The following is a 25350-nucleotide window of genomic DNA, read 5'->3' on the forward strand; positions in this document are numbered from 1 at the left end:
TGAGAAGCATCTTCTTCCTTCAGAATTTCTAATGACTTTGATACAATGATTAGAAAAGATATTCTGCCTGGGAAGATGTAGACATGTGATTCTTAGCAAGGCTGCAAAAGAAGCATGTACTGGCCTGTCGATCAACTCCCACTGACCTTGAGCAAGACACAGGACTCCCCTGGGGCCTTGGAATGTTCTGTGCAAAACCTCTTGAAGGACAGAACCTTTTGCTTTACAGCTGTTCCTGTGGGGCTGTAGTGGCCCCAGCTGGGTTTGATCAAAATGTTGCAATGCATGACTCTGTTGGTATTTTCAAATGATGTTCAGGACTCAAATGCCCACAGTGGAGATGGGTGCTGACAGGCCATGGCATTGGATCTGAAGGCTAGACGAGAGTCAGCTTATGTCCCTATTCCTGGCATACCTCGTGACTTTGTAGAAGTCCCTACCACATCATTTTACCTCCATTTTCTCATCCATTTAGAGCTATGTTTGGGCGGGGGTTTTTTTTGTTTTGTTTTTTACCAGAGGGGCAGATAATATCCATTGATGCCAACCGAAAGTCGCAGGACAGGGGAGTGACAAGGCCTAAAGAAGTCACGCAAGAAAAAGGCCTGGATGGGAGCCAGCTTTATGAGTGCTTGTGGACGTGTCTTGAAGCCATGGGACCGGGCCAGCTACATAATTTGTGAGGCCCAGAGCAAAATGAAAATGTGGGGCTCCTTGTTCAAAAAAGCAGGAAAAAGTTGTCATTAAAAGTTTTAAAAGATAAAGTTTTTCCCCTTTCTTTCATGGTTTCTCTCTCGACTGGAATGGTGTTTTTATCTGCTATTTAATGTCATTTCAAGAAAATTACAATTTTAAATTATTGGCATGAATTTACTATTCATCTTTATAGTGTGCAATGCCAATTTTAAGTGGAAATATAAAAACACTTAACTGGTATATGAAATCATGTCAGTTACACAATTCACGTTTCGTAGCTTGTACATGCATATGTAGTTTATTCTTTTTTTTTTTTTTTTTTTTTTGCGGTACGCGGGCCTCTCACTGTTGTGGCCTCTCCTGTTGCGGAGCACAGGCTCCGGACGCGCAGGCTCAGCGGCCATGGCTCATGGGCCCAGCCGCTCCGCAGCATGTGGGATCTTCCCGGACCGGGGCACGAACCCGCGTCCCCTGCATCGGCAGGCGGACTCTCAGCCACTGCGCCACCAGGGAAGCCCTGTAGTTTATTCTTACTGGAACCATGGAAATGCGGACAAAATGAACTCAACTGCTTTTATTTCCCTTTTTATATGCATACTTTATAGGTGCCCTTTCTACCAGTCTTGGCTTTCTGATGAATAAGGAAAGGAAAAGGAGCTATTCCATACTCCTACCCTAGTCTTTCCTCCTCTGTCATCATTTTCAGCATAAGTGGCTGGCTAGTACAGGGCACTTAAGCAAGAAAGGATGTGATGGGGTTTTAGGTTATTTTTGTTTCTTAGAACACCATTGCTCTCTTTCTGCATTTGAAGCAATTTCTGGGTTGAATGGAAAGCCTGGCCTCTTCGGCTGTCAGCGTGTGTGCTTACTTAGTTATTGACCTAAGCCTCTTGTTTGTTGCTGAACTCCCCTGCATTGTGGATCCACTGGAATTCCGTGCTCATGGGGTATCGTGAATGCTATATACTACATGGGCCTGCAAAGAATAGTTGTACCTCTGTCTTCTGCTCAACTTCATGCTCCATTATCCAATCAGGCTTCACTTCCAAAACACAGTTTCAAAGGTAAAATAATTAGAATTTCAAGAAGTCAACAGCAGAGCATTAAACCAAATACAAGGCCCTTCTGAGCATGGGTCTTATGTGACGGCACCCTTAAAGCCACCCCTGCAATGGGACACCAGAAGATGACTGAGTGTATACATCTAAGGTGGACAGAATTAGATATAGACCCTGAGGCAGATTCTAAGACAAAAGGTACCCCACAGAAATTGGTGTGGGAACCAGAGAACCAAGCAGGAAGATGGATAAATTACAAATGCAAGAACTCAGTGAGAAAAAAAAAAAAAAGAGGTCAAGAGCTAGAGACAAGCAGTAACCTGGTAGCCAGAAGATGAATTGTTGGGATAAGAGCTGGCAAAGGAGGGGAAAGAAGAGGGGCTTCATGCTAAGTTGCTCAGTCAAGATGCTGCCATCTGGATGGGAGAGTTTGACTGGCCAAGCCATTGTTAACCTGAGGCTGTTCCTCAGGCAGCCCCTTGGCCAATAAATCTTAAGCCTGTAAATGTGGCTTCAAAGATCATCTTCCAAGAAAGGATGTGAGAATTGAAACTTGTAGAATGCTTTCAAGGAGAGAAAATTCTGAATGTGGACTTTGGGCTGAGTTTCTAAAGTGGATTCTGAAGTTCCTTAGTTTACCTGCAAAAGTAATGAGTTGGGTGGCTCGTAGCCAGAAACTGTCTAAGATATCTTGAAGTAAGAGTCCCTACAGCCAAAAGGCATGGGAGTGCCCCATCCAAGGCAAGGGGACTTGGCTGCAGGATGGACAGGAGGGCCAAGGTGTGGAGCAGCCCAAAGCTTCACAGAGCTTCACAGGTTGGGAGTGACCTTCAGATGGGACATCCTCTCCTGCCAGCTCTTCTCTTTCTTCACTAGGTTGTGCCTCCTCCAAAGAGCTGGGATAAAAGCCAAATGTTTCAACCAACCAGCCAACCAGCAATTTCCTAATTCCCAGATATTTGGCTTTGGGAAGTCAGAGGTCCATGCTGGGACCAGAGTTTGCCATTATCACCAACGCGATTAGTGTGGTCCATTCCTAATTACATAGCAGCAAGCACAGCTCTAGCACAGACAGTGGTACCAGACATTTGAAAAGCCAAAGATAGGGGCTTCCCTGGTGGCGCAGTGGTTGGGAGTCCGCCTGCTGATGCAGGGGACGCGGGTTCGTGCCCCGGTCCGGGAAGATCCCACATACTGCAGAGCGGCTGGGCCCGTGAGCCATGGCCACTGAGGCTGCGCGTCCAGAGCCTGTGCTCCGCAACGGGAGAGGCCGCAACAGTGAGAGGCCCGCGTACCGCAAAAAACAACAACAACAACAAAAAAACTGCCAACGATAGGGGAATTCCCTGGCAGTCTGGGACTGGGCTCGGTGCTATCACTGCCGGGGCCCTGGGTTCGATTCCTGGTCAGGGGACTAAGATTCCGCAAGCCACGTGGTGCGGCAAAAACAAACTTTAAAAAAAAGCCAAAGATAATACGACAGAAGATTAAAAGAGTTTAGTCTTGGCGTTCATATGGCCTTGAAATGATCATAAGCAGTGTAAAGCTCATTATCTTCCTCTTAAACATACATACACATTTTCATATCAGCAATGAAATGATGCCATGTCTGGTAGGACTCAAAACCAACAGTTCCCAAATATTTTTTAAAAAGAAGCAGGATGTAGGAGCTATACTCAATATTTTGTAATAACCTATAAGGGAAAAGAATCTGAAAAAGTATGAGATTATATATAATATATATATATTATATATAAAACTGAATCACTTTGTTATACACCTGACACTAACACAACATTTGTAAATCAACTATACTTCAATTAAAGAAAAAGAAAAAAAAAGGAAGGGGAATGTGTAGTGCCAAGGAGAGCTGACTTGAACTAAAAGAATCCTGGGTTGAAATATATCCAAGTGGACCTTCTCTTCTCTTTCAGCCAAAAGGATTTTAAAACAGCACTGAAATTACAGACAGTGTTTACAGAGAGGAAGCTTGTGGAGCAAAGTTTCCCTGCCACAGTGTGTCTGTGGGAAAAGAACAAAAGTGCTAAGGAAGTGCTAACTAGCTAGCTCGAGAGTTATGGAAAACCAGAATTACGATTTCAGATTTGGTTATGACTCCATACCTTACAGAGGTGTGTGAATTTCCTTGTCAACATTACCACCTTGTTATCAGCGTGAGCTTAGGCATTTCCAAAAATAAGGATACTCACCACTACCTATAGTGACTTATTTAATAACCACCACCACAAAACAACAACTATAATAATAATAGCAGTAACAATCATGGTAGTAAAGACTACCGTGAGGAGCCCAGCTCCTGGCACCCAGTAGATGTTCCACAAATGTGTTTGAAAGGAGTGAAAATGCTTATCCCAGCATCTGTCTCATTAAGGATCCAAGAAATTCAATCATTTCATTAATATTCATTGAGCAACTAATAGGTGCTAGACGCTGGGCCTTAAGGGCTGGGAACACAGGAGTAAACATAAAGAACAAGGTCACTGCCTTTCATGAATTTGCATATGTACCTGTATAACTTTGTGAGAAAGAAAACTCAAGCTGGAGCAGTTAAGTCCCTTGCCCATGGTCACACAGTAGTATGTGGCAAACTGGGATTTCTCATCTGCCAGGTCTGTAATTCCAAAGCCTATAGTCCTAACCATTCACCCCACAACCTCCATCTTTAGAAGTTTCTTCCTTAGGTACTAAAATTTGCCTCCTTGAAATTTCTATCAATCCATCCATATTCTATCTATCTTTTGAAACAACAAAAAATACAGCTCATCACTGTAACCAGGAAAAGCCTTGACATTTTTAGGGCAACTCGCTTGCCCATCCTCCAGTCTTGTCTTCTGTAAGTTATTCCTTTTACCGTGATTGTGCCTTGTGTGATTAGGATTCCCATTCCATGACCATCCTGGGTGGTTAAGGGGAAACTGTCCTGCTCTCTGTAACCAGGTTCTATGTCACTAGGAAGGTGACCTGAGGGGAATGAGAATCTGATGAGTCATAATTTCTAATGAGCCTGGAGGCTTACAGAAGCCTCACCCATACCTCCCCTAGTTTTTATCCCCTTTGCTCCAGAGTGTGTGAATTCCAGTTTAGAGGTCTTGAGAAATTTAAGTGGATGTGGTAAGAGTAGGAATTCATTTCAGCCATTAGTTTTCAGTAACCAGTTTGTGGATACAATGACGGGAAATGACCCATTAGAAGAATAACATCTGGACTTGTGCAGATGCATTACTCCAGACCTGGTCAGTTTTAATGTCATGAGAGTGATGATACCATCATTTAAAAATATGTTCTGGTTTAAGTGCTAAACGAGATTGGACACAGTATTATTCTGTGTGGCATGGAACATTTTTCTCTCCTAACATCCTGTAAAGTAGTATTTATTTTTTAGTTTGTGTTTTTATGACTGGCTGATAAGTTCTAACTTTGTGAGCCGAAACCTCATCTCCCAAGAAACAAAAATAACCCCTCCCCCAAACCCAGCAGTAAATAGACCAGTTGGCCCTGTGTCTAGTGGGACGGGAACTAAGGGAGACTCGTGTGACAGCTGGTGGCACATTCGCTACATATGTGAACTTAATCTGGTCTTGAGTTTCCTCACATATTAAATGGGTATAATCATGCCAGCCTGACTCGCAAGATAAGGGTGAAAAGCAAGAAGATAACGTATGAATGTACTTTATAAACTACAAAGTATTAGAAGTGTAAATTATCCTTTTAAGTGGGCAGGGATATTTAGGAGAACAAAAAAAAGAATAGAAATAAGAAGTGGGAACTGAGGCTTCCCTGGTGGCATAGTGGTTAAGAATCCGCCTGCCAGTGCAGGGGACATGGGTTCGAGCCCTGGTCTGGGAAGATCCCACATGCCGCAGAGCAGCTAAGCCCGTGCGCCACAACTACTGACCCTGCGCTCTAGAGCCCGCGTGCCACAACTACTGAGCCTGCGTGCCACAACTACTGAAGCCTGTGCGCCTAGAACCCATGCTCTGCAATAAGAGAAGCCACCGCAATGAGAAGCCCGCGCACCGCAACGAAGAGTAGCCCCCCCTCGCCACAACTAGAGAAAGCCCGCACATAGCAATGAAGACCCAACGCAGCCAAAAATAAATACATTAAAAAAAAAAAAGTGGGAACTGCCCAATGAAGGAAATTTTCACCTTTAATTCTAACAGTTTTAAGACAAAAGAGATACTTGAGTAGTACCTACTAGGAAAACTCTCTTGATGCGTGGTTTCTGCATTAAATATCTATTGATGCTGACTCTCCCATTTTGTTTCAAACGCACACAAAAAAACTGCTCCCCAAATGCACGTACTCCACCAAAAAAAGCACTTGCTAATACAGTAAAACAAAAGCGTTTCTGATGAGCAGAATGCGAGGGACGTTCTTTGAAAGTCTTCAGACGTCCCCATCAAAGACACAGCGGAAGCGTGACTTGGTAAAGAGTGACGTGGACAGCAAGTTCTGTCTCTAACTCACCAGCTGGCTTGGGTCAAGGAATTTTACCTCTTGGGCCGTAGTTTTCTGATGTCTAAAAACCGAGGGTTGGAGTCCAGGATCTCAAAGTTCCTTTCCAGCTCTGGAAAGAATAATTCTCCATTCTTTCTGAACTGGGTGGCCATTACCCAGAATGGGAGAGTTCCATGTGGACTGATAGAGACCAGTCTACAAAATCTGTTATTACGTGAAAAGGCAGAATGCAAAACAGTGTTTATTTGCTTTGTGTCTGAAAAAAGAAAAAAGATATAAACTAGCATCAACATATACTCTAGTACAATACTTGCTTTCAAGAAGATTATCTGAAATTATGCAAGTGGAGCTGTTCACTTCGCTTGAATAGGGACTGGGCAGAGAAATTGGGGAGAGACTTTCACTTCTTTTTTTTTTTTTTAAAGATTAAGACTTGATTGTTTTTAGAGCAGTTTAAGGTTTACAGCAAAATTGAGGGGAAGGGACAGAGATTTCTCATATACTCCCTGCACCCATACATGCCTAGCCTCCCCCGTTATCAGCACTCCCCACCAGAGTGGTACATTTGTTACAGTTGGTGAATCTGCACCGACACGTCATGATCACCAAAAGTCCACAGTTTACTTCGGGGTTCACTCTTGTGTTGTACATTCTATGGGTTTAGACAAATGTATGATGACATGTACCCATCACTGTGGTACCATACTGAGTGCTTTCACTGCCCTAGAAATCCTCTGTGCTCTGCCTCTTTATCTCTTACGCCCCACCCTTGGCAACCACTGATCTTTTCACTGTCTCCATAGTTTGCCTTTTCCAGAATGTCCTATAGTTGGAATTATACAGTGTGCAGCCTTTTCAGACTGGCTTCTTTCACTTAGTCATATGCATTTAAGGTTCCTCCACGTCCTTTTTTAACTTTTTATTCTAAATCTTTCCATAGTGCATGACTTTTCTAAGTATATGCATTATTACTTTATGTTTTACAAAAAACGATGACAGGATTATCTGTGTAGAAAGATTATGGGTAGTTTTGCTTTCTTCTTTTATATTCCCGAAGAAAACCTACCTCAAACACATAATTTTTAATGCCGTTCTGGACATTATCTGTGCCTTGTCTAATCCTGTCAGACTGTAACACCAAAGATGTCAAGCAAACTTATCCCAAGCCTCAGACTTTCTCTTAGTTTCCCATAATATGACTTATCCTTTCTGCAGTGCCCACCACCCCCATGCACACATAGGGCTGGATCCTGGCAGCATGGTACCCCACAGTAGGGAGACGCCCCTTTGGACTCAGTAGCACGTGAGTGACGGTTTGCATCTGCTGGTGAGGCAGGGAAGAAAGTTGGGTCAGAGCTTGTGATACAAACTGGTCCTGAGCATTAGTGATGTGCCGCCGGTGTGGAGGAAGGGACCGTATGGGTGGTCCATGTCCAAGATGCTTGTTGGCCCCTGAGTCTAGGAAGTCCTGCCCATCGATAGCTCAGACACAGCACCCAGAAGGAAGCTCACTCAATCATCAGATCTTTATTGGATACTTGCCATGGCTCTTCACAGCCCAAATCTCAAATCCACTGTGTTCTCCTCAAAACATGGCATGCGGTTGTGGGAACAGGGTTCTAATCTAGAGTCTGCCGTCAACTTGCTCCGTGACTTTGGAAAAGTCACATCACGCTGAGCCTCAGTTTCCTCATATGTAAACAATCGGTGTTGGGTCACATGCCCTCCGAGTCCCCTTTCGGAAGTGCTGAACTGTCTAGGAGTTTGAAGACCCTCTAGCTCCCCTCTCCCCCACCTTCTAGCCTCTCTCTCTGGAAGCAACCAGATTTAGGAAGGAAACAGGAAACGAGCTCTCTTTTGTTCCCGTTTACTGATATGTGTTGACAAATAAGCATAAAGATCTCAACTAAGATTTCCAAGGTAACCTTGCAAATCTGAGGGGAAACCAAAGTAAATGGCAGTCTCCCCGGACGATAGAGTCAGACAGAGGGTCTCAGAGAGAAACCGGAGTAGGGGTTGGAAGCCTCTATAAAACATTGCCTGGGCCCTGGAATCTGAATCGATGGCACCAGAGATTACCTACTGCTGCTACACCTTCTCAGATTATTCCAAAATTCAGACTTTGGTTCTAAGCAGGCAGTCGTTCACCATAAGAAATCTGGCAAGACTAGCTGTATTAGGCCAGGAAGTTCTGATGGAGGGGAAAAAAAAAGCTGTTAGGAAATGAACTGGCAGCGGCAGGGCCAAGAGTTTCAGGGAGCAGTTGCTGGCTAAGCTATAGCATCTCAGAGAGTTGCCACCATTGACTCAAGACTGGAGAGCCCTGAGGAGTCTGGGCCAGATCTGAGGATTTGGGGGATTTGGGGGATGTGATTCTAGGCCAACTGCTCATGCTGAGTCAGAACGGAGCTCCTTTCTTGAATGGACCTGAACCTCAGGCTGTAGGTGCCACTGGGTCATTGGAACTTGTGTGGAATTCTCCCTGATACCTCGAGAGAGAGAGAGAAGGGCTGTGTTCCTGTGTGTGCCAGTGAAGATGGGAGGGAAGAAAGGGAGCACAGAAAACCTGTAGGGCAAGGTGGCCTGATGGAAAAGATCTTTACTTAGTGTAAGAGGATCTGGGTTTGACTCCTGACTTCCCATCGACTCCTCCGTTAACCTTGGGATGGTCCTAATCTTGACAAGCTTCTGCTTCCATTATAACATGGGAGTAGTAGTATGCACCAAACAGGATTGTGATGGTGATTGAAATTAAAGGATACATGCACGCATGCCTAGCACAGTGCCTGGCACGTAACAGATGCTTAATAGATGATGGCTACGGGGACTTCCCTGGTGGCGCAGTGGTTGGGAATCCGCCTGCCAATGCAGGGGACACGGGTTCGATCCCTGGTCAGGGAAGATCCCACATGCCGGAGCAACTAAGCTCGTGGGCCACAGCTACTGAGCCTACATGCCACAACTACTGAAGCCCGTGCACCTAGAGCCCGTGCTCTGCAACAAGAGAGGCCACCACAATGAGAAGCCTGCACACCGCAATGAAGAGTAGCCCTGCTCGGCGCAACTAGAGAAAGCCCGTGCGCAGCAATGAAGACCCAACGCAGCCAAAAATAAATAAATTTCAAAAATAAATAAATAAAATATAAAAAAAATAGATGATGGCTATGTGTAAATCTAACTCCTACTCCGGTAGGAACTATGGCGGGAAAGTGTGCAAGAGGGGAGGAGAAAGGACTCAGAAAAGGAGGCTATGGGGGAGCATGGGAAGCAAGTGAGCAATAGAGGGGTCACACCTTGCTCGCCTCCCCTGCACTGTAGCCACTTAAGAGCAAGTTTCAGCTCTTAAGTGCAGGGGAGGCAAGCAAGGTGTGAACCAACAGTCTTTGGTATGGATGTTTCCTACCTGGGCCCACAGGGCTGGATGAACAAGTAGCCCATCAGGCTTCCTCTGAAGGGCAGCTGAGCTCCAGCAGAACCAAGGACCTTTGGGCCCTGAGGTCTATGCCTGCTTCCAGCTTCTCAGGATATAAGGCGGTCCAGAAAACACTTAGAAACTGCTGAGTTGGGACTTCCCTGGTGGTGCAGTGGTTAAGAAACCACCTGCCAATGTAGGGGACATGGGTTCGAGCCCTGATCCAGGAAGATCCCACATGCCACGGAGCAACTAAGCCCGTGCGCCGCAACTACTGAGTCCACGTGCCACAACTACTGAAGCCCACACGCCTAGAGCCTGAGCTCCGCAACAAGAGAAGCTACCGCCATGAGAAGCCCGCGCACTGCAATGAAGTGTAGCCTCCGCTTGCCGCAAGTAGAGAAAGCCCGTGTGCAGCAACGAAGACCCAACACAGCGAACAATAAATAAGTAAATCAATAAATGAGAAACTGCTGGGTTCTAGGCAGACATGTCTCTGGCCTGAGGTTGTGCAAGCGAATAAGCCTCAGTTAGACGGTGTCTGTTCTCTGCCACTTTCCATCCTCTGCCCCAGGATTCTCTGACCCGTTCTTTGAACTGAACTAGTAGGGAAAGAACTTCGGATTCTCTCACAAGTTAGACCAGTTCAGAGTCTGAGAGCAGAGAGCAAGGATGTTCCAGGAAGAGAAGATATATGCTGTGATCAGCTGGGTTCTCCGGGCAGCTTCACAAGCAAGAAAGTTGACTGGTGCTCTGGGGAAAGGAGGCTGTGGAGGAAGGCAAGGCCCCTGCAAGAGGGAGAAGCTGCTAAGCTGGCAGCCTCATGCCTGCTCTGCCTGTTCTCTTGTGTCTTATGCTGGCGCCAGTTTCCTGAGCTGCCTTCCTCATGTCGGATGAAGAAAGCGCCTGGCTTGATCAGGTGTCCTGGGAATAAAAGCACTAGCAGCCATGTCCCTTGGAGCCTCCTTTCAATCCCGCCTTACCGGCACTCCTCTGCCACAATGCCTGGAGTCCTCTCATGACCCTGGGTCTCTCCAAATTGGTGCTCCGTGAACAGCCAGTGCTTTCTGCTCAGTAAACCCTTCAGAAGCCTTTCCTGCATCTCTCTCCCAGGTTCCCCCACTTCTCTCTTTGAAGACATAATGGGCAGAGGCGATTTTTTTTTTTAATAAAATCACAGTTGATGAGGGTATTCTAGAAAAAGATAATTGCTTCCCTAAGAGGAACTCTGATGCCTGTTATCACACATTCTTCACCCTGATACACACACACTCACACACACACACACACACATATTTATTTTTCACAAGATTCAGGTTGTACTGCACAAACGTTCACAACTTTTTCCACCAATATTTTACACTAAAAACATTTTTCCGTGTCATTATTTTTCTACAGCATGATTTAATGTACGCGTCATGTTCCATTATACCAATGCCCTGTTATTTATTTAGCCAATCTCCTACTGATGGATCTTCAAGTTATTTCCAATACTTTGCTAATACACACAGTGCTGCCACAGAGAGGCCACAAAGGTGCTCTTTCTGCTACATGTGTGCCTGTTAACTAACTTATCTCCAAACATATCTGGTTACGTGGTATTTGCCCTGTTGGCATGGAAAGATGGCAGGAGAGGCAATAGGAACAGGAGAGGTGTTGCTGGGGTCACAGAAGGATGGAGGGAGAGGTGATCAGAACAGGAGAGGTATTTTTTAAAGTCTAAAAAGAGAACAAGATGGCATTTTGGCTTCTGAGATTTTCCCCCATCCTGGCTCAGAATTCCTGCCAATGGGCATGACATGTGTCCTTGGCCAGAGCTAACAAGGTAAAGATACTATCAGGCAGTGGGTTTCTTCTGAATGTTTCTGGGTATATACTCATTGTCATATTCCAGATGGCCCAACTGGCCCTTCCAAAGTCCCACTTCTAACCCAAGAAAGGGTGTTAATGAAGACAAACAGTAATCCTGTCCTACCTTCTTCCTACTACTCCACTTCTCTCTGTGTATATACCCCAATGAAGTCGATAAGAGTTGGGGGCCGTGGATGGGATAACTTGTAAGTATGCTGCTGTAGCACCCAAGTCTGCTCCTTCCCTCATGAACAGGAGCATGTGACAGGCACCAAAAGGCTGAGCTGACCTCAGGCTTTGGCATTACAACTCTCTTGAGCAGATTTCGATATCCCTTAAAGGACTATCAACATAAGCTTTTAGCTTATAAGAGTTTTAGACTGGTTTTTCACTTGAGCTCTTTCAAATGCCACTTTCACAGCCAAGTAGTGGCCAACAGAGGGTGAATAAGAAGAATATAAACTCCTTGAAGATATCAATATCTTTTGAATGCTCTCCATTTCCTTACAAAGCCCCGGCACAGGCCGTGATGAATGAATCCTCATCGAATACGTTTACGAAGAGCCTGTACCCAGGATTGTGTGGTGATGGTGAGAGGGATGCAGCAGCCCTTGAATGCTGGGGACATCCATGTGAAGAATTCGAAGGGCGGAAAACAAAGGGCAGCTTGGGAATGGTGTAAAGAGACCTCCAAGAATAATGTCGCTAAAACAAAACAAAAGAAACACTTCGCAATGTTTATTTGAATCCATGTTAAGCATGTGCTAGATTGGAAAAATAGAAGGTCAGAAATTCATGTGAATGGAATCAGAGGAGATTTAGCCCATGAGACAAAGGCAGACGATCCCTGGTCATGGGAACAGCATCAGCAGTGATGGGGAAACTCTATCTAGGCGCCAGGCAGGGCAAGAATGATGTGAATGAAGATACTGCCACTTGAAGGGTGCTGGCTTCCTGAGTCAGCAGGAAGTTGTCATAGCTTCCCAGTGCCTTAGACTTGGAAAAGACCTTCAGGAATCAGTGAGTCCAGGTCTCTTTACCCACCAGCTCTGCTGGAGGGGAACCAATGTGGGCTTGGGCTTAGACAGTCCTGGCTCTTTCCCTAAAACTCAAATGGCCTTAGCAAATCACTTAACTTCTTTAAGCCTCAGCTCTTGGAAGCAGGACTACTAAGACCTATTTTCCCAGAGTCACTGTCAAGGTCAAGTGAGTCATGAAACGCTATATAAGTGTTTGGTATTGCTACTTCCTGAGCATACAATGTGTGTAAACCAGTATGATGTAGCTTTGCTGTGTGAGGGTTTACAGATGCCCTACAGATGCTTGTCTGGAAAGCAAAGAAGGTATGTGTCATAAATAGCTACCATGATGGGCATGAGCTGAGTCTATGGCTGTGAAAAATGATTTTATTCATTGGGAAACAAAAGGGCCCACCTGATGACTGTACCTGTAGATCTGGCCTCATTATAAAAAGACCACCCTACATGTTCTGTGAAAGTGTTCCCATCAGGGAGGGTTGTACTATAATTCACAGGTATTAGAAAGATGGTAACTTCTCAGCAAATTAGAAATAGAGGGAAATTACCTGATCTTGATAAAGAGCATCTACCAAAAAAACTAAAGCTAACATCATACTAATGATGGTGAGAGACTGAATGCTGTCCACAACTCTTCATAGCAGCATCATTCATAATAACCAAACACTGGAAATGGCCCAGATGTCCTTCAACAGATGAACGGTCAAACAAACTCTGGTATGCCCATACCATGGAATACTACTCAGCAACGAAAAGGAATGAACTGTTGATACTTGTAACAGCTTGGATGCATCTCAAGGGGATTATCTCAAGATTATGCTAAGTGAAAAAAAAGCTAATTCTCAACAACTTCATACTATATGATTCCATTTATGTAACACTTTGAAATGACAGAATTTTAGTCATGGAGAACAGATTAGTGGTTGTCAGGGGTGAAAAAGGAGGTGGGGATACAGGAGAGACATGGATGTAGTTATAAAAGGGCAACAGGATCCCTCCTGTGATGGAACTGTTCTGTAACTTAACTTTGGGTGTAGACACAGGAAACCACGTATGTGATAAATGGTATAGAATTAACACACACACACACACACACACACACACAAATGAGTACAAGTGAAGCTGGAAAACCTGAATAAGATCTGCAGATTGTATCAGTGTCAATATGGTAGTCAATATATTATACTATAGTTTTATAAGATGTTATCATTGGGGACACTGGATAAAGGGTGCAAGGGATCTCTGTATTATTTCTTACAACTGTATGTGAATCTAATATTATCTCAATAAAAATTTCAATTAAAAAATAATACTGTTGGTGTTAGTCTGGCCAGCAGCAGCTAAGATGGATGTTGTTTCAGGAAGAAACCAGAGATGTGTCATGTCAGCCCTATTAGGATCACAGCCGACTCTCAATGGAATTGGAGATGCAGGTGGTTTTAGGACTTAAAAAAGAGAAGCCTCGGTGGAAACTTTGCACTTGGTTTTGTTTGTTTGTTTTTGTCTTTGAATGCAGAGACATAAGAGGGGTAGAGGGTCCCGGAGAGTTATATAGGAAGCTTCCAAATGAGATGTATACAGATAAAGTATACAAATAAAATGAGCACAGTTTGGTACCGACAGAGTCCCACAGTTGCACCTGGCAAGAAGCAGAACTCAAGCCTCAAAGCTGTCTAATGAAGGAACTGAATTAAAATTCATTATAGGCAGTTGAACATTCTAAGACAGCACTGTGGGTAATGCTTAAGATCACGGTCTCAGGTGACAGATGGCTTAGAATCAAATCCCGGCCCTGATGCATATTAGCTTTGTGACCTTTGGCAAGTGACTGAACTTCCTTGGGCCTTAGTTTCCCCATCTGGAAAATGGGCAAAATACTAGAACCTACCTCATAGGCTGTTGTCCAGATTAAATGGGTTAATGCTTAGAACACTCCCTGGCCAATTCATGCTTGATCAAGGTTACCTGCTCTTACTCTTACTACCCTTCTGGGAGGATAGATGAATACTGCCTATGGTGCAAGGCTAGATTCTCCTGAGCTCATCAGGAAGCATCTCAGCGTGCTACCCTGTTTCTTCATTTCCTTGGCCTGGGCTCCTATTTACCAGTCAGAAGTCTCTAATCACTAAGAAGGAAAGAACCCAAAATGTCACATGCTGACTGTCGGAGAACAGCTGTTTGCCTACATGTGCGGATTTCCTGGCTCTAGGGCATGGCTTTCTGGGACCTGTTTGCCCTTGTGGGTAATCCTGGGGCCTCCCATGGTTATCCTGGGCTCTCATGGTTTAACCAATAGATGATCCTGAAGAAACATACATCGAAAATGGTAGAATGTAAAGTACTAGCTCAGGTGAGGCGGCCCACCTGCAGGTGCTCACTGGGGACTTTTTAAAAATGTGGATTACGGGGACTTCCCTGGCAGTCCAGTGGATGAGACTCCACGCTTCCAATGCAGGGAGCGCAGGTTCGATCCCTGGTCGGGGAACTGAGATCCCACATGCTGTGCAGCTCAGCCGAAAAAAACAGACTTAAGAAAAAAATGTGGATCACAGAGTTCCAGAATCTCCATGTTAACTAACGACGATCAGTTAGCGTGGATGATTTAATGAGAAACACTGTGGGGTTCTCATCCGATGTCAGGGAAACCCTGACTTTTCTCAGCCCGCTCACAAGCCTTCTAGGGAGCAGCCATAATTACCTTCATTTTTACCCACTTCAAAACTGAAACTCTGAGAGGCGAGCCGTCTGAACCCAAGGATGCCAGGTGAATGCTAGTGCTGGGGACCTTGTCTTCTATCCACTAACTCAGAGGCACTGAAACTGGCCAGCAACTTCTCCGTAAAAATATTTCCGTCTTCTCTCGAAGGCTCTTTCATGCCCTATAGAGTCGGGAACAAGGCCTATTCATTTTCCTGCCACAGCTGGCTTTTAGAGCTCCTAGCTTTCCCAAATTATTAGGACTCCAGAGGAGCCCAGCAGCTTTGGGTCTGTCTGCCACCCCATCCAAAAAGCTGTCAGTGGAATATCGGCGGTGGTACCCAGTCATCCACTCGTGATGAGAGAAGGGCTGAGAGCAGGCAGGAGGCAGCATTCACGTCTGCAGTTTAGGGATGGAGATGGGTGGGAGGAGGGTACAACTAACTGTTGACTCAGAGGCTGTCTAATCTATAAGTGAAAAGAAAATAGTCCCAGAACCCTACGCCATTCTTTCCCTAAGCCCCCTTTTCTGGCTGCAAAGCTGCTTTTATCATGTTCTCTGCACATACCCACCCACCCCCGATAGGAAAACACACCTTTGAGCACACTTTTGAAAGGAAAACTGGTAAGTAAAACCAAGCGTCAAACCTAGGTGTGGGAAACATTTGTGGCAAGTGTGAGTTTATGTACATCCGAGACCATGAAAGGAAAAATGAGAAATCGGGGATGGGCTCTGCCCTCGCTGCACAGGTTTGGGGGCGGAGCATTTTTGCTGATCTCTGAATCAGCTCATGTCCACGGAGCATTTGCTGTGGGCCCAGCGCTGCATCCAGCGTTGTGGTGCACTTTCTCACTTCATCCTCAGAACAGACCGGTGAGTTCGATAGAGTTGCTGTCTTTATTTCAGAGACGAGGAAACGAGTCTTAGAGAGGGCCAGTCACTTTCTAAGGCCGCATAACTGGCCAGGGGCAGTCAGGATTAGAACCCAGGTCTGCCTTACCCCTAAATTCTTCATCTCCCTTAGAAAGTAGACATCTCTTTGTGCAAACTGGGGTTTGCCCATCTCCTTCCAGCTGTCTTCTTTGCCCTCCCCACAACCCAGTGAAATAAAAGCAAGCCAAACATAGATTATTTCTGAAATGAAGATTCCTAGGCGTTTGGGAGGGCCCAAGGCTCTAAGTAAACAGCCGCTGTCAAGGGGAAAGATCTGTGTGTTACGTGGCAAAGGCCACGCAGACAGTCACACACCCTGACCTAGTAATTGTAACCCTGGGATTATAGGTTATATTTAACATAAACAAAACCTCCATGAGTATATTTATCATAAAGTTACTCCAGTATCTAAAATGTAGAGGCAACATAAATGTCCAGAAAGAAAAAAAAAGAGAGAAATCAAGAAAAGAAAGTTGTTTTCAGAACTCTGAGTGTAAGCATTCGTGTACAAAGAGAGGAAAATCAGTACTTTTATGGAAAGGTAAAATTGGGTGGGTCATAGCAGTCCTGGATATGAAGCCTAATAAGTAAAAATACCCATCATTTCACTGCACACACTACATTCCCATTGCTCTGCCACAGAAAGACCCTCTGTCATTTTGCAATATATACAAACATCAAATCACCATGTTGTACACCCGAAACGAACATCATGTTATGTCAACTTTACCTCAACCTTTTTTCAATTTTTTTTTCTTTTTTTATTTTCTTTGGCCACACCGCATAGCATGCAGGATCTTAGTTCCCCGACCAGGGATTGAACCTGCACCCCCTGCAGTGGAAGTGCAGATTCTTAACCACTGGACCGCTAGGGAAGTCCCTACCTCAATTTTTTAAAAAAAGAATCAAGATGCTAAAAAAAAGAAAGAACCTCTAAATTACCCTCCAAAATATATCTGACCTATTCTTGAAAATTGGCTTTAAATTAAGCTGTAGTTTCCTGCACTGTGTGTAGGATTCAAAATGGAAATTTCCTCTGGTTAACATAACACGTTGCTGGGGAAACCACATTCGACTAGTGATTTCCTAAAGAACTAGCATTTATGAGAATCAGTGTTTGTGCCTAGCGCTGTGTGGGGCCTATAACATACATTAATTACTTCATTTTATCATCACAAGAGTCTCTACAACATAGGTATTATTATCTTCATTTAACACATGAGAAGAAGGAGACCGAGGGAGATGAAGTAACCTGCCCAAGGGCCAGGGCTAGTGCGCGCCAGAGCTTGGATTCCAGCCCGGGACCGTATCTCCAAATCCAGCACTAATGCAGCCAGAACACCCCAGAACCAGCACAATCCCATGTGCCTATTCCGTGTGGTTAGGACCTATACCAGTTGTTAAATATCCTGAATGTCACCTCTATCCTGATCCAAGCTCTTTCCACTTGACTCCTATGCCAACGCCCCTTGAAATCAATTTGAAAATGGGTCAAATAATTTGGTTTGGGAAAATCTCCCCCAGGAACGTCATAGCCAATTCCTGGGCCCACTTCCCAAAGAAATGACCAGCAAGGTGTATTCGTTTCCTAAGGCCACCATCATAAAGCACCACAAACGGCATGGCTTAAAATAACAGAGAAACACTGTCTCACAGTTCTGGAGGTTAGGAGCCCAAGATGAAGGTGTTGGTAGGGTTGGCTCCTTCCGAGAGCTGTGAGGGAGAATCTGTTCCAGGCCTCTCTCCTAGCTTCTGGTTGCCTCTGGCATTCCTTGGCTTGTAGGGGCCACCTTCTCCCTGTGTCTCTTCACATCGTTTTTTCTGTGTGTCTCTGACTCTGTGTCCAAATTTCTCCTTTTTATATGGACACCAGTCGTACTGAATTAGGGTCCACCCTACTGACCTCATTTTGACTTGATCACCCCTATGAAGACTCTCTCTCCATATGGGATCACATTCTGAGGTGTTGAAGATTAGGACTCCAACATACCTTTTTGGGAGGACACGATTCACCTCCGAACAGGGAGCAGCCTCGTGAAGCAGGTTCCCCCTCCTCACTCCTGGCCCCAGATGGGTCTCTCCTTCCCTCCCATCCAGCCCATGCTTCCCTCCCGTCCAGCAGGTAAGGGCAAATGGTAGTGAATCGGCTGTCAGAAGAAAACCAATGGCTACATGAACTTGGCCTTCCTCCTCCCATCCAGTTTCCTTTCATCTCATGCCAACAAGTGGCGTTTTGCCCGGGCTGTCACCATGCCCTGCATGCACCAGGAAAAACAGAAACAAAACAGGTGGCAGAGCCAGGAGAGCCTGACGTGTTTTAGCCTGAGGTCTCAGTGTGGTTGCCTTGGGGAACATCAAACTTAAGATTTCCTCTGTCTCTGTGTGTGAGTGCTTGGGGCTGTTTAAGTTTCTGATTCTCTTTCTCCTACTGAAGAGTCCTCTGCGGAGTTAAGAAAGCCTGCCAAGCTCTTTCCATAAAATCATACCGTAACCACCCAAGGTTGGCAATGGAAGAGGAATCTCCACATGCGAGGAGCGACTGAGGACTTACCGTCCCAATTTTGTCCTCCAAATTTACCTTTCTCTTGTAAGTTGCACTGGCCACTACTGCTGCCCCCACGGTAGGCTCGGGCAAGGCAGTTTCCCTTCTAGCACTCCTCTCCAAGTATGAATGGAAGCTTGTCCTAATTCTCCACAGCTTGGTCGATTCCAGGATGCAGCATTTATTCAAACTTGTCAGAAGATCCAGAGACCAGAAAGTTCATAGTATTTCTCTGAAAAGAGCTTCTAGATATGGTGGTCTGGGAGCCCGGGCCCATCTCCACATGTCTACTTTGGACATGTCTCCCCACCGGGCATCTGCTGCTTAATAACTGCATCTTGGAAGCCAAATATATACTCAGAGCCAAGGCCATGGACAAGAACAAGCTCCCTTTCCATCTAGCCTGAGCCCTGCCTTCCCAAGTCCACGGTCTCCTAAGCTGGGACTGGCCAACAGCGGCGGTGCTTACGCCCTGCAGGGAAGATCCTGCCCCAGAGCCTTGGCTTGGGAAGACCACATCCGAACATAGTCCAGTCTCTGTGCCAGAACAAATCTCCACGTGGCAGGACTGTCTTAGACAAGCCCTTCAATCGCTGCCCCCCCCCATTTCTGATTGTCATCTGCAGCAGAAGATGCCTTTTACCAAAAGTAATAGAAGTCCTTTTGAAGAAGAACCAGTGAAACAATTTCATCCTTCTATTAAGTGGCAAACATTGATATTCACAGGCTGTTAGGTATGGTAGAGATGACTCAATGAAGTGTGGGCCCCTCGTTTTTACTGAGGTCCCGAAAGGGAAAGTGATTTTCCTAATGTTGGCTAGTGGCAAAGGTGGGACGAGGATCCAGCTCTTCTGATTCCCAGCCCAGTACTCTTTAGTATAGTGATCTGTGCCATACAGTAGAGCACAGAGACTCATATTTTAAACCTTATTTCAAACGGAGACCAGGTTGCTACAATGTGGAAGAAAACTCGTGGATCATCAGTGGATCCAAAATGGCAATCTAGGATCTCCCGGGATGACGGGATCCAAGCACGTGAGTGTAACAGCAGAGGGAACATACGTCAGGGGTTCCCTAATGCTAGTCAGTTCTGACTCCTGGGTGCCGCTTGAATGAATCCCTTTCTTCTGCCTTTCTGCCTCAGCTTGAGTCAACCGAGTCACCATTATTTTATCATCCAAATCCACTCTTGCCCTAAGAATAAAGTCCCAGATCCTCAACATGAACCAGGAGGGTCTGTGTGTCCTGGTTTCATCTTGCTTCTCTAGCTTTATCCCCTTTTACCCTTCCCTTCAGTCTCTCTGCTCCAGCTGGGCTTGGCTACTCAAACCTCCTCAAATAAGCCATAATCTCTCTTTCTATCTTCCTTCCTTCCTTCCTTCCTTCCTTCCTTCCTTCCTTCCTTTCTTTTCTCTCTTTCTTTCCTTCCTTCCTTCCTCCTTTCTCTTTCTTTCTTTCTTTCCTTCTTCCTTCCTTCCTCCATCCCTCCCTCCCCCCCCCCACATGGAAAGATTTTTCTCCTTTCCACCTACATCAACTGTTCTCACACAAGCGTGATTCCCCCCGCCCCCCACCAGGGGACATCTGGCGATATCTGGAGACATTGTTTTGCTTGTCACAATTGGCATCTAGTGTGTAGAACACAAGGATGTTGCTAGACATCCTACAATGCACAGGACATCCCCCCCCTAACAAACAATTACCCAGCTTAAAATATTTATGGTGCTGAGGTTGAGAAACACACAACCTTTGGAACCCAGCTTAAACACCGCTTCTTCCAAGAAGCCTCCCATGATACTTGATCTTGGTTTAGGACCCTCCCCCCTCAGGAGGCTGCCACTCATCACTTCTCGTTCACAGCTCTTGGCACACGGGGGTATTTGAGATAACGCACCATCTGCCCTCCCCAGCAGTCCATCAACTCCAGGACGGGGCAGGGCGTTTGGTTCACCACCTCATCCCAGTGCCCTGTACAGTGCTCTGTGCAGTTAGTTTTTGTTTTGTTGACCCTGGGACCCAAAGGAAGGCTGTTTACACAGGTGCCCTGTCTTTTACGAGGGGTGATGTGGTTTCTAAAGGCTTCACACGTAGACCCACAGGTACCCACGGGCAAGAGCACAGTCTTGGGAGCCAGGCAGAAGTGGGAGGATATCGTAATTCCGCCACCTCCTAGTTGAGTGACCTCCAGCAGGTTACCTACTTTCTCTGGAACTGGGTTTCATCATCAGTAAAAGAAGCATAACGGAGAACCTGTTTCATAGATTTGCTGTGAAGATGAAAAGACATAGTATATGTAAGGTACTGAGGTAAGGTAAGGTATCCTCTGACACAAGGTAAGGGATTAACGACAGAGAGGAAGAAAGGGCAATGGGACAAAATGACCTAGTCTCAGGGTTTCCTGCAGCCCCCAGGCCCTGGGTAGCAGGCAGAGAAACATGGAAGAAACATCAAGAGACTGCTGGTCAACCTCTCCTTCTTAACTTCTTCAACTCTAAAATGTGCCTACAAACATCCCATTTTACTTATCCCATGGACTTGTTATATGTACCCCAGATAACTCCCCACCCAAACAAGAGAGGTACCTAAACATCACCCGCAGGTAGGGCTGAGTGCAGCCCAGACTGTCTCTTGCCTCCTCCACCCTGGGCCTTCTTAAGAGCTCTGGCCTGCCACCCCTTGTTTCTTATCTGGATTCCCCCTCTCGGTGCAGAGTTTTGGGAAGGCAGCCCATCTGGACCCGAGCTAACTCCAGATTTCTCCATCTCCCTGGGCTCTGCCTCTGGTGCCAATAGGGCCTCCACACCCTGTAACCTGCCGGGCCCCACCTCCCCTGCGGTCTGAACCCAGGTCCACAACCAGGTCTCACAGTTCACACCAGATCTGCAGGGGAATTCCAGACATTTTCACTGAATGAGTCCTAGAAATCGACTGCTATCCTTCTTTTGCCCAAGGTGGGGGGATGGTGTGTTAGCGGGAGGACTTCCCCATTTCCAGGCCTTTTTGTTTCCCCCCCCACCCCAGTTTTAGACATTCAAACACTGTTTTTTTAAAACAAACAAAGATCCATTTCCTAGACTGCTCAGGTCAGCAAACAGAAGTGTCTGAGGATGGAGGGCTGGACAGGAAGAGGGCTCTCAGCTGAGAACAGTGGACACGAGATGGCCTGTGGAAGTTTGGACAGGAAACCCTTCAGTTCTGGGGGCAGCTGTTAGAGCCAAGTCCCACACAGGTAGCAGCCAGTGAGGTTCCCAGGCGGGAACCTCATGACAGAAGCCCTCCCTGTCCGCAGAGCTGTGAAAGCACCAAGGCAAACTCCAGCAGCAACGGGGTAGGGCAGGGGGGCAGGGGGGCCTCCACCCCACAGCTGAGGGAAGAGAGGGCAGGGAGCTGGTGGCATCAGCTCGGCAGGGTGGACCCCTAGTGTGCCAGCAGGTCTGCGTGTCTCTGAGACCACAGCCACCCACGCCCATGCCCACGGGGTTAGCAACCTGCTGCTTCTGTCGACTTGTTTGGCTTCCTGCCCTGTAGCGAGTGGAACGTGATGGGTCAATTTCCAGATCTGGGCTGATTCTCTGCCACTTCCTGGTTGTCATAGCGCCAACTCAGCCTGCAAAAGGATGTTTTTTGTTTGGGTTTTTTTTGTTTTTTTGGGTCTAAAATGCCCGATGAAAGATCTGGTCTCTTAATCAGCAGTTCACATCCCTGGGAAGTTATTTAAGGAATCAAAGCAGCAGAAGTTAGACCCCTGAAGATTAAAATCAGTGACTTGACTCTATCCCGAGGATGATTCTTCCAACGTGGGAGAAACCTGGGTGCAAAGGAGCAGCGCATCAGCATCCTCCCACGTCCCACCAGCCAGGTCTTGGCAGGAAGCAGCAGTTTGACCTGCTAAGTCTGTTTTCATTCACTTTGAAGAAGCAGACAGGTGCCCTTCCGCCACCGCACCCCACCCCCTTTTAAAAAATTCCTCCAGTGTGTTTGACACCCCTCTTTGCCTTTAGTCAACGCCTACTGAATGCTTGAGGGATGGAATGGAGGCCGAGGTAGCTCAGCAGGGCTGGGATTAGGGTGAGGCAAGTGAGGCCCCTAGGGCACAGTATGTAAGGAGGTGCTCACTCAAGGGTACAAGCTTCCTCACCCTCGCCCTAGCCCTGGCCCTGTGGCTGATCGCTGTGAGAGAAAGCTTCAAGGGGGAGACGGTTTACTCAGAGATAACTGACTCTGGAATAGGAAGGAGCCCCACATAGGCAGCTGCCAGCCTCAGCTTCCTCTTGCCTGGGACCCCCAGGTCTCTCACGCCCAGAGGTGTGCTCTGTATAAGGCTGGTCACTAGCCCGTCAAGAGGCCCCTGCTCCCAGGGACTGCAGAGACAAACGTGTGGAAGAGAACTTGAGGAAAATAGAGGCAGTTGTCACCACGGGATTGCAGGGGCTGCAAAGAATTATAATGACATGAAGTAACAGTGTGGGTGTTTACTATGTGCCAAGCCCTGTGTCAAATACTGTGCCACCATTTCATATAATCTCTTCAACAGCTCAGTGAGGAACCTGGTCTCTGGAGCTGGACAGTTTTGATTTAAATCTCAGCCTTGCCTCTTTCATGTTGTGTGTCCTTGGGAAGTTACTTAAACCTCTCTGGGCCTCAGCTTCCTCATCTGTAAAATGGGAATAATACTTGGACCTTCGTTATAGTATCCCAAAGATTCTATCAGGTGAGACAAGTAAAGCAACGAAGCAAGCATCTGGCACAAGGGAAGCGTTTGACAAATATTGGCCAAGGTTAGTATTGTCATTGTCTCTTGTGGCATGTCCCTACAGTAGCCACAACAAAAGTGTCACAGACTGATGGCTTATACAAGAGATACGTTCTGTCTCATGGTTCTGGAGGCTAGGAGTCCAAGATCAACGTGTTGGTAGGGTTGGTTCCTTCCGAGAGCTGTGCTTCTCTCCTAGCTTCAGGTAGCCCCAGGCATTCCTTGGCCATCTTTTCCCTGTGTCTCTTCACATCGTCTTTCCTGTGTGTCTGTCTTGGTGTCCAAACTTCTCATTTGTCTTAGTCTCTTTGGGCTGCTGTAACAAAAGTATTGCACAGTGGGTGGCTCAAACAACAACCACTTATTTCTCATAGTTCTAGGAGCTGGGAAGTCCAAGATCAAGACACCGCAGATTCAGTGTCTGGTGAGGGCCCACTTCCTGGTTCATAGATGGCTGTTGTCTCACTGTGTCCTCACATAGCAGAAGGGGTGAGGGAGCTCTCTGGGGTCTCTTTTATAAGAGCACGAATCCCAGTCATAAGGGCCCCACCCTCAATACTTAGTCACCTCCCAAAGACCTCACCTCCAAATACCGTCACTCTGGGAATTAGTTTTCAACATGTGAATGTTCGGGGGGACACAAACATTCAGTCTATTGTACCCTTTTTATAAGGACACTGGTAAGATTGGATTAGAACCCACTCTAATGACCTCTTTTTAACTGGATTACCTTTGTAAAGACCCTATTTCCAAAGAAGGTCACATTCTAAAGCACTGGGACTCAGTGAGGGGGGCGGGGGGCACAATTCAATCCATATTACAAGGTCAGGTAACTTGCTCAAGGTCACACAGCTTGTTGAAGATGAAACAGGATCCTAGAACCCTGGATTATTTGATGACCAACTCCATGGCATAAACCCCACCGTAAAGCCCCAGCACTCATAAACCTTCTCCAGTCAGAGAGGAAAAACCAAAGGGAGACATTCAGAGCCTGCTGCTGTTGTGGTGATGACACCATCCCTTCTTTCTCCCTTCCTCTGTAGCCTGCCTGCTCCAGGCTGAGCTGGTGAACTATGAACGAGTCAAAGAGTACTGCCTCAAAGTCCTGAAGAAAGAAGGGGAGAATTTCAAGGCCCTTTACCGGTCCGGCGTGGCCTTCTACCACCTTGGAGACTACGACAAAGCACTCTACTACCTGAAAGAAGCAAGGACCCGACAGCCAACAGGTAAGGCAGCAACTGCTCTTTCCTTACCACCAGCCCCCTGGGGCAGCTCCCAGGCCGTCTCATTGCCGTGGTCAGAGTTCCTGGCCGGCAGGGCCAGGCAGGGAGCGAAATGGCAAATGAAGGGTCAGGTGTGTGCTAGGTCCTGGAACAAGGAGAACACAAAGTCCATGCCTTTGCCTGGGGTCTGGGTTCCAGGGAGCTTGGGCATCTCTTCTTTTCAAATAGAATATGGAATTCTTCATTTCTCCAACCGAGAATCCAGCCCTCTTTACTTATTCAATGGGTACATATTGTATTCTTACTATGTGCCAAGATTTGTGCTGGGTGCCAAGGATGGAGATGAGAAGACTTGGTCCCCACTTGTGAGGAGCTCACATTCTGGTTGATGAGACAGAATACAAATGGATAATCTGGGGGCTAAGCCCAGCATCCTCCAGGAAGCATGCTCCAACTCCTTCAGTCAGATCCTAGTCCTTAGAGCAGGTGTCATCTGTACCATTTGCTTAAGTCACATCCACTAGCCCCGCCATTTATTCATGCCACAGGTATATATTGAGCAGGTACAATGGGCCAGGAACTCTTCTAGGTGCTGGGTAAATAGCAGGGAACAAAAAAAAGTTGCTACCTTCAAGGACTTTATGTTATAATGGAAGGAGATGGAC

The 25350-nt window shown here is 46.4% G+C and overlaps 1 protein-coding gene and 1 long non-coding RNA gene across 3 annotated transcripts in view; one reads left to right on the top strand and one right to left on the bottom strand.

The window, feature by feature from the left end:
• The window catches only part of LOC125963557 (uncharacterized), a 150630-nt gene that overhangs the window by 124788 nt on the left and 492 nt on the right, over positions 1–25350 (bottom strand). The gene's annotated exons all lie outside the window — the stretch shown is intronic.
• Positions 1–25350, top strand: part of TTC9 (tetratricopeptide repeat domain 9) — a 36368-nt gene that overhangs the window by 3507 nt on the left and 7511 nt on the right. Inside the window, exon 2 of one of the 2 annotated variants that reach the window (XM_004262185.4) lies at positions 24506–24688. In XM_004262185.4, the coding sequence (XP_004262233.1) occupies positions 24506–24688 (183 nt within the window). Of the gene's footprint in view, positions 1–519; positions 13640–24505; positions 24689–25350 lie in introns of those variants that run through there. The other variant, XM_033422301.2, reaches the window with a different exon arrangement.

Source organism: Orcinus orca, chromosome 2, assembly GCF_937001465.1.
Source record: "Orcinus orca chromosome 2, mOrcOrc1.1, whole genome shotgun sequence".
Lineage (NCBI taxonomy): Eukaryota > Metazoa > Chordata > Mammalia > Artiodactyla > Delphinidae > Orcinus > Orcinus orca.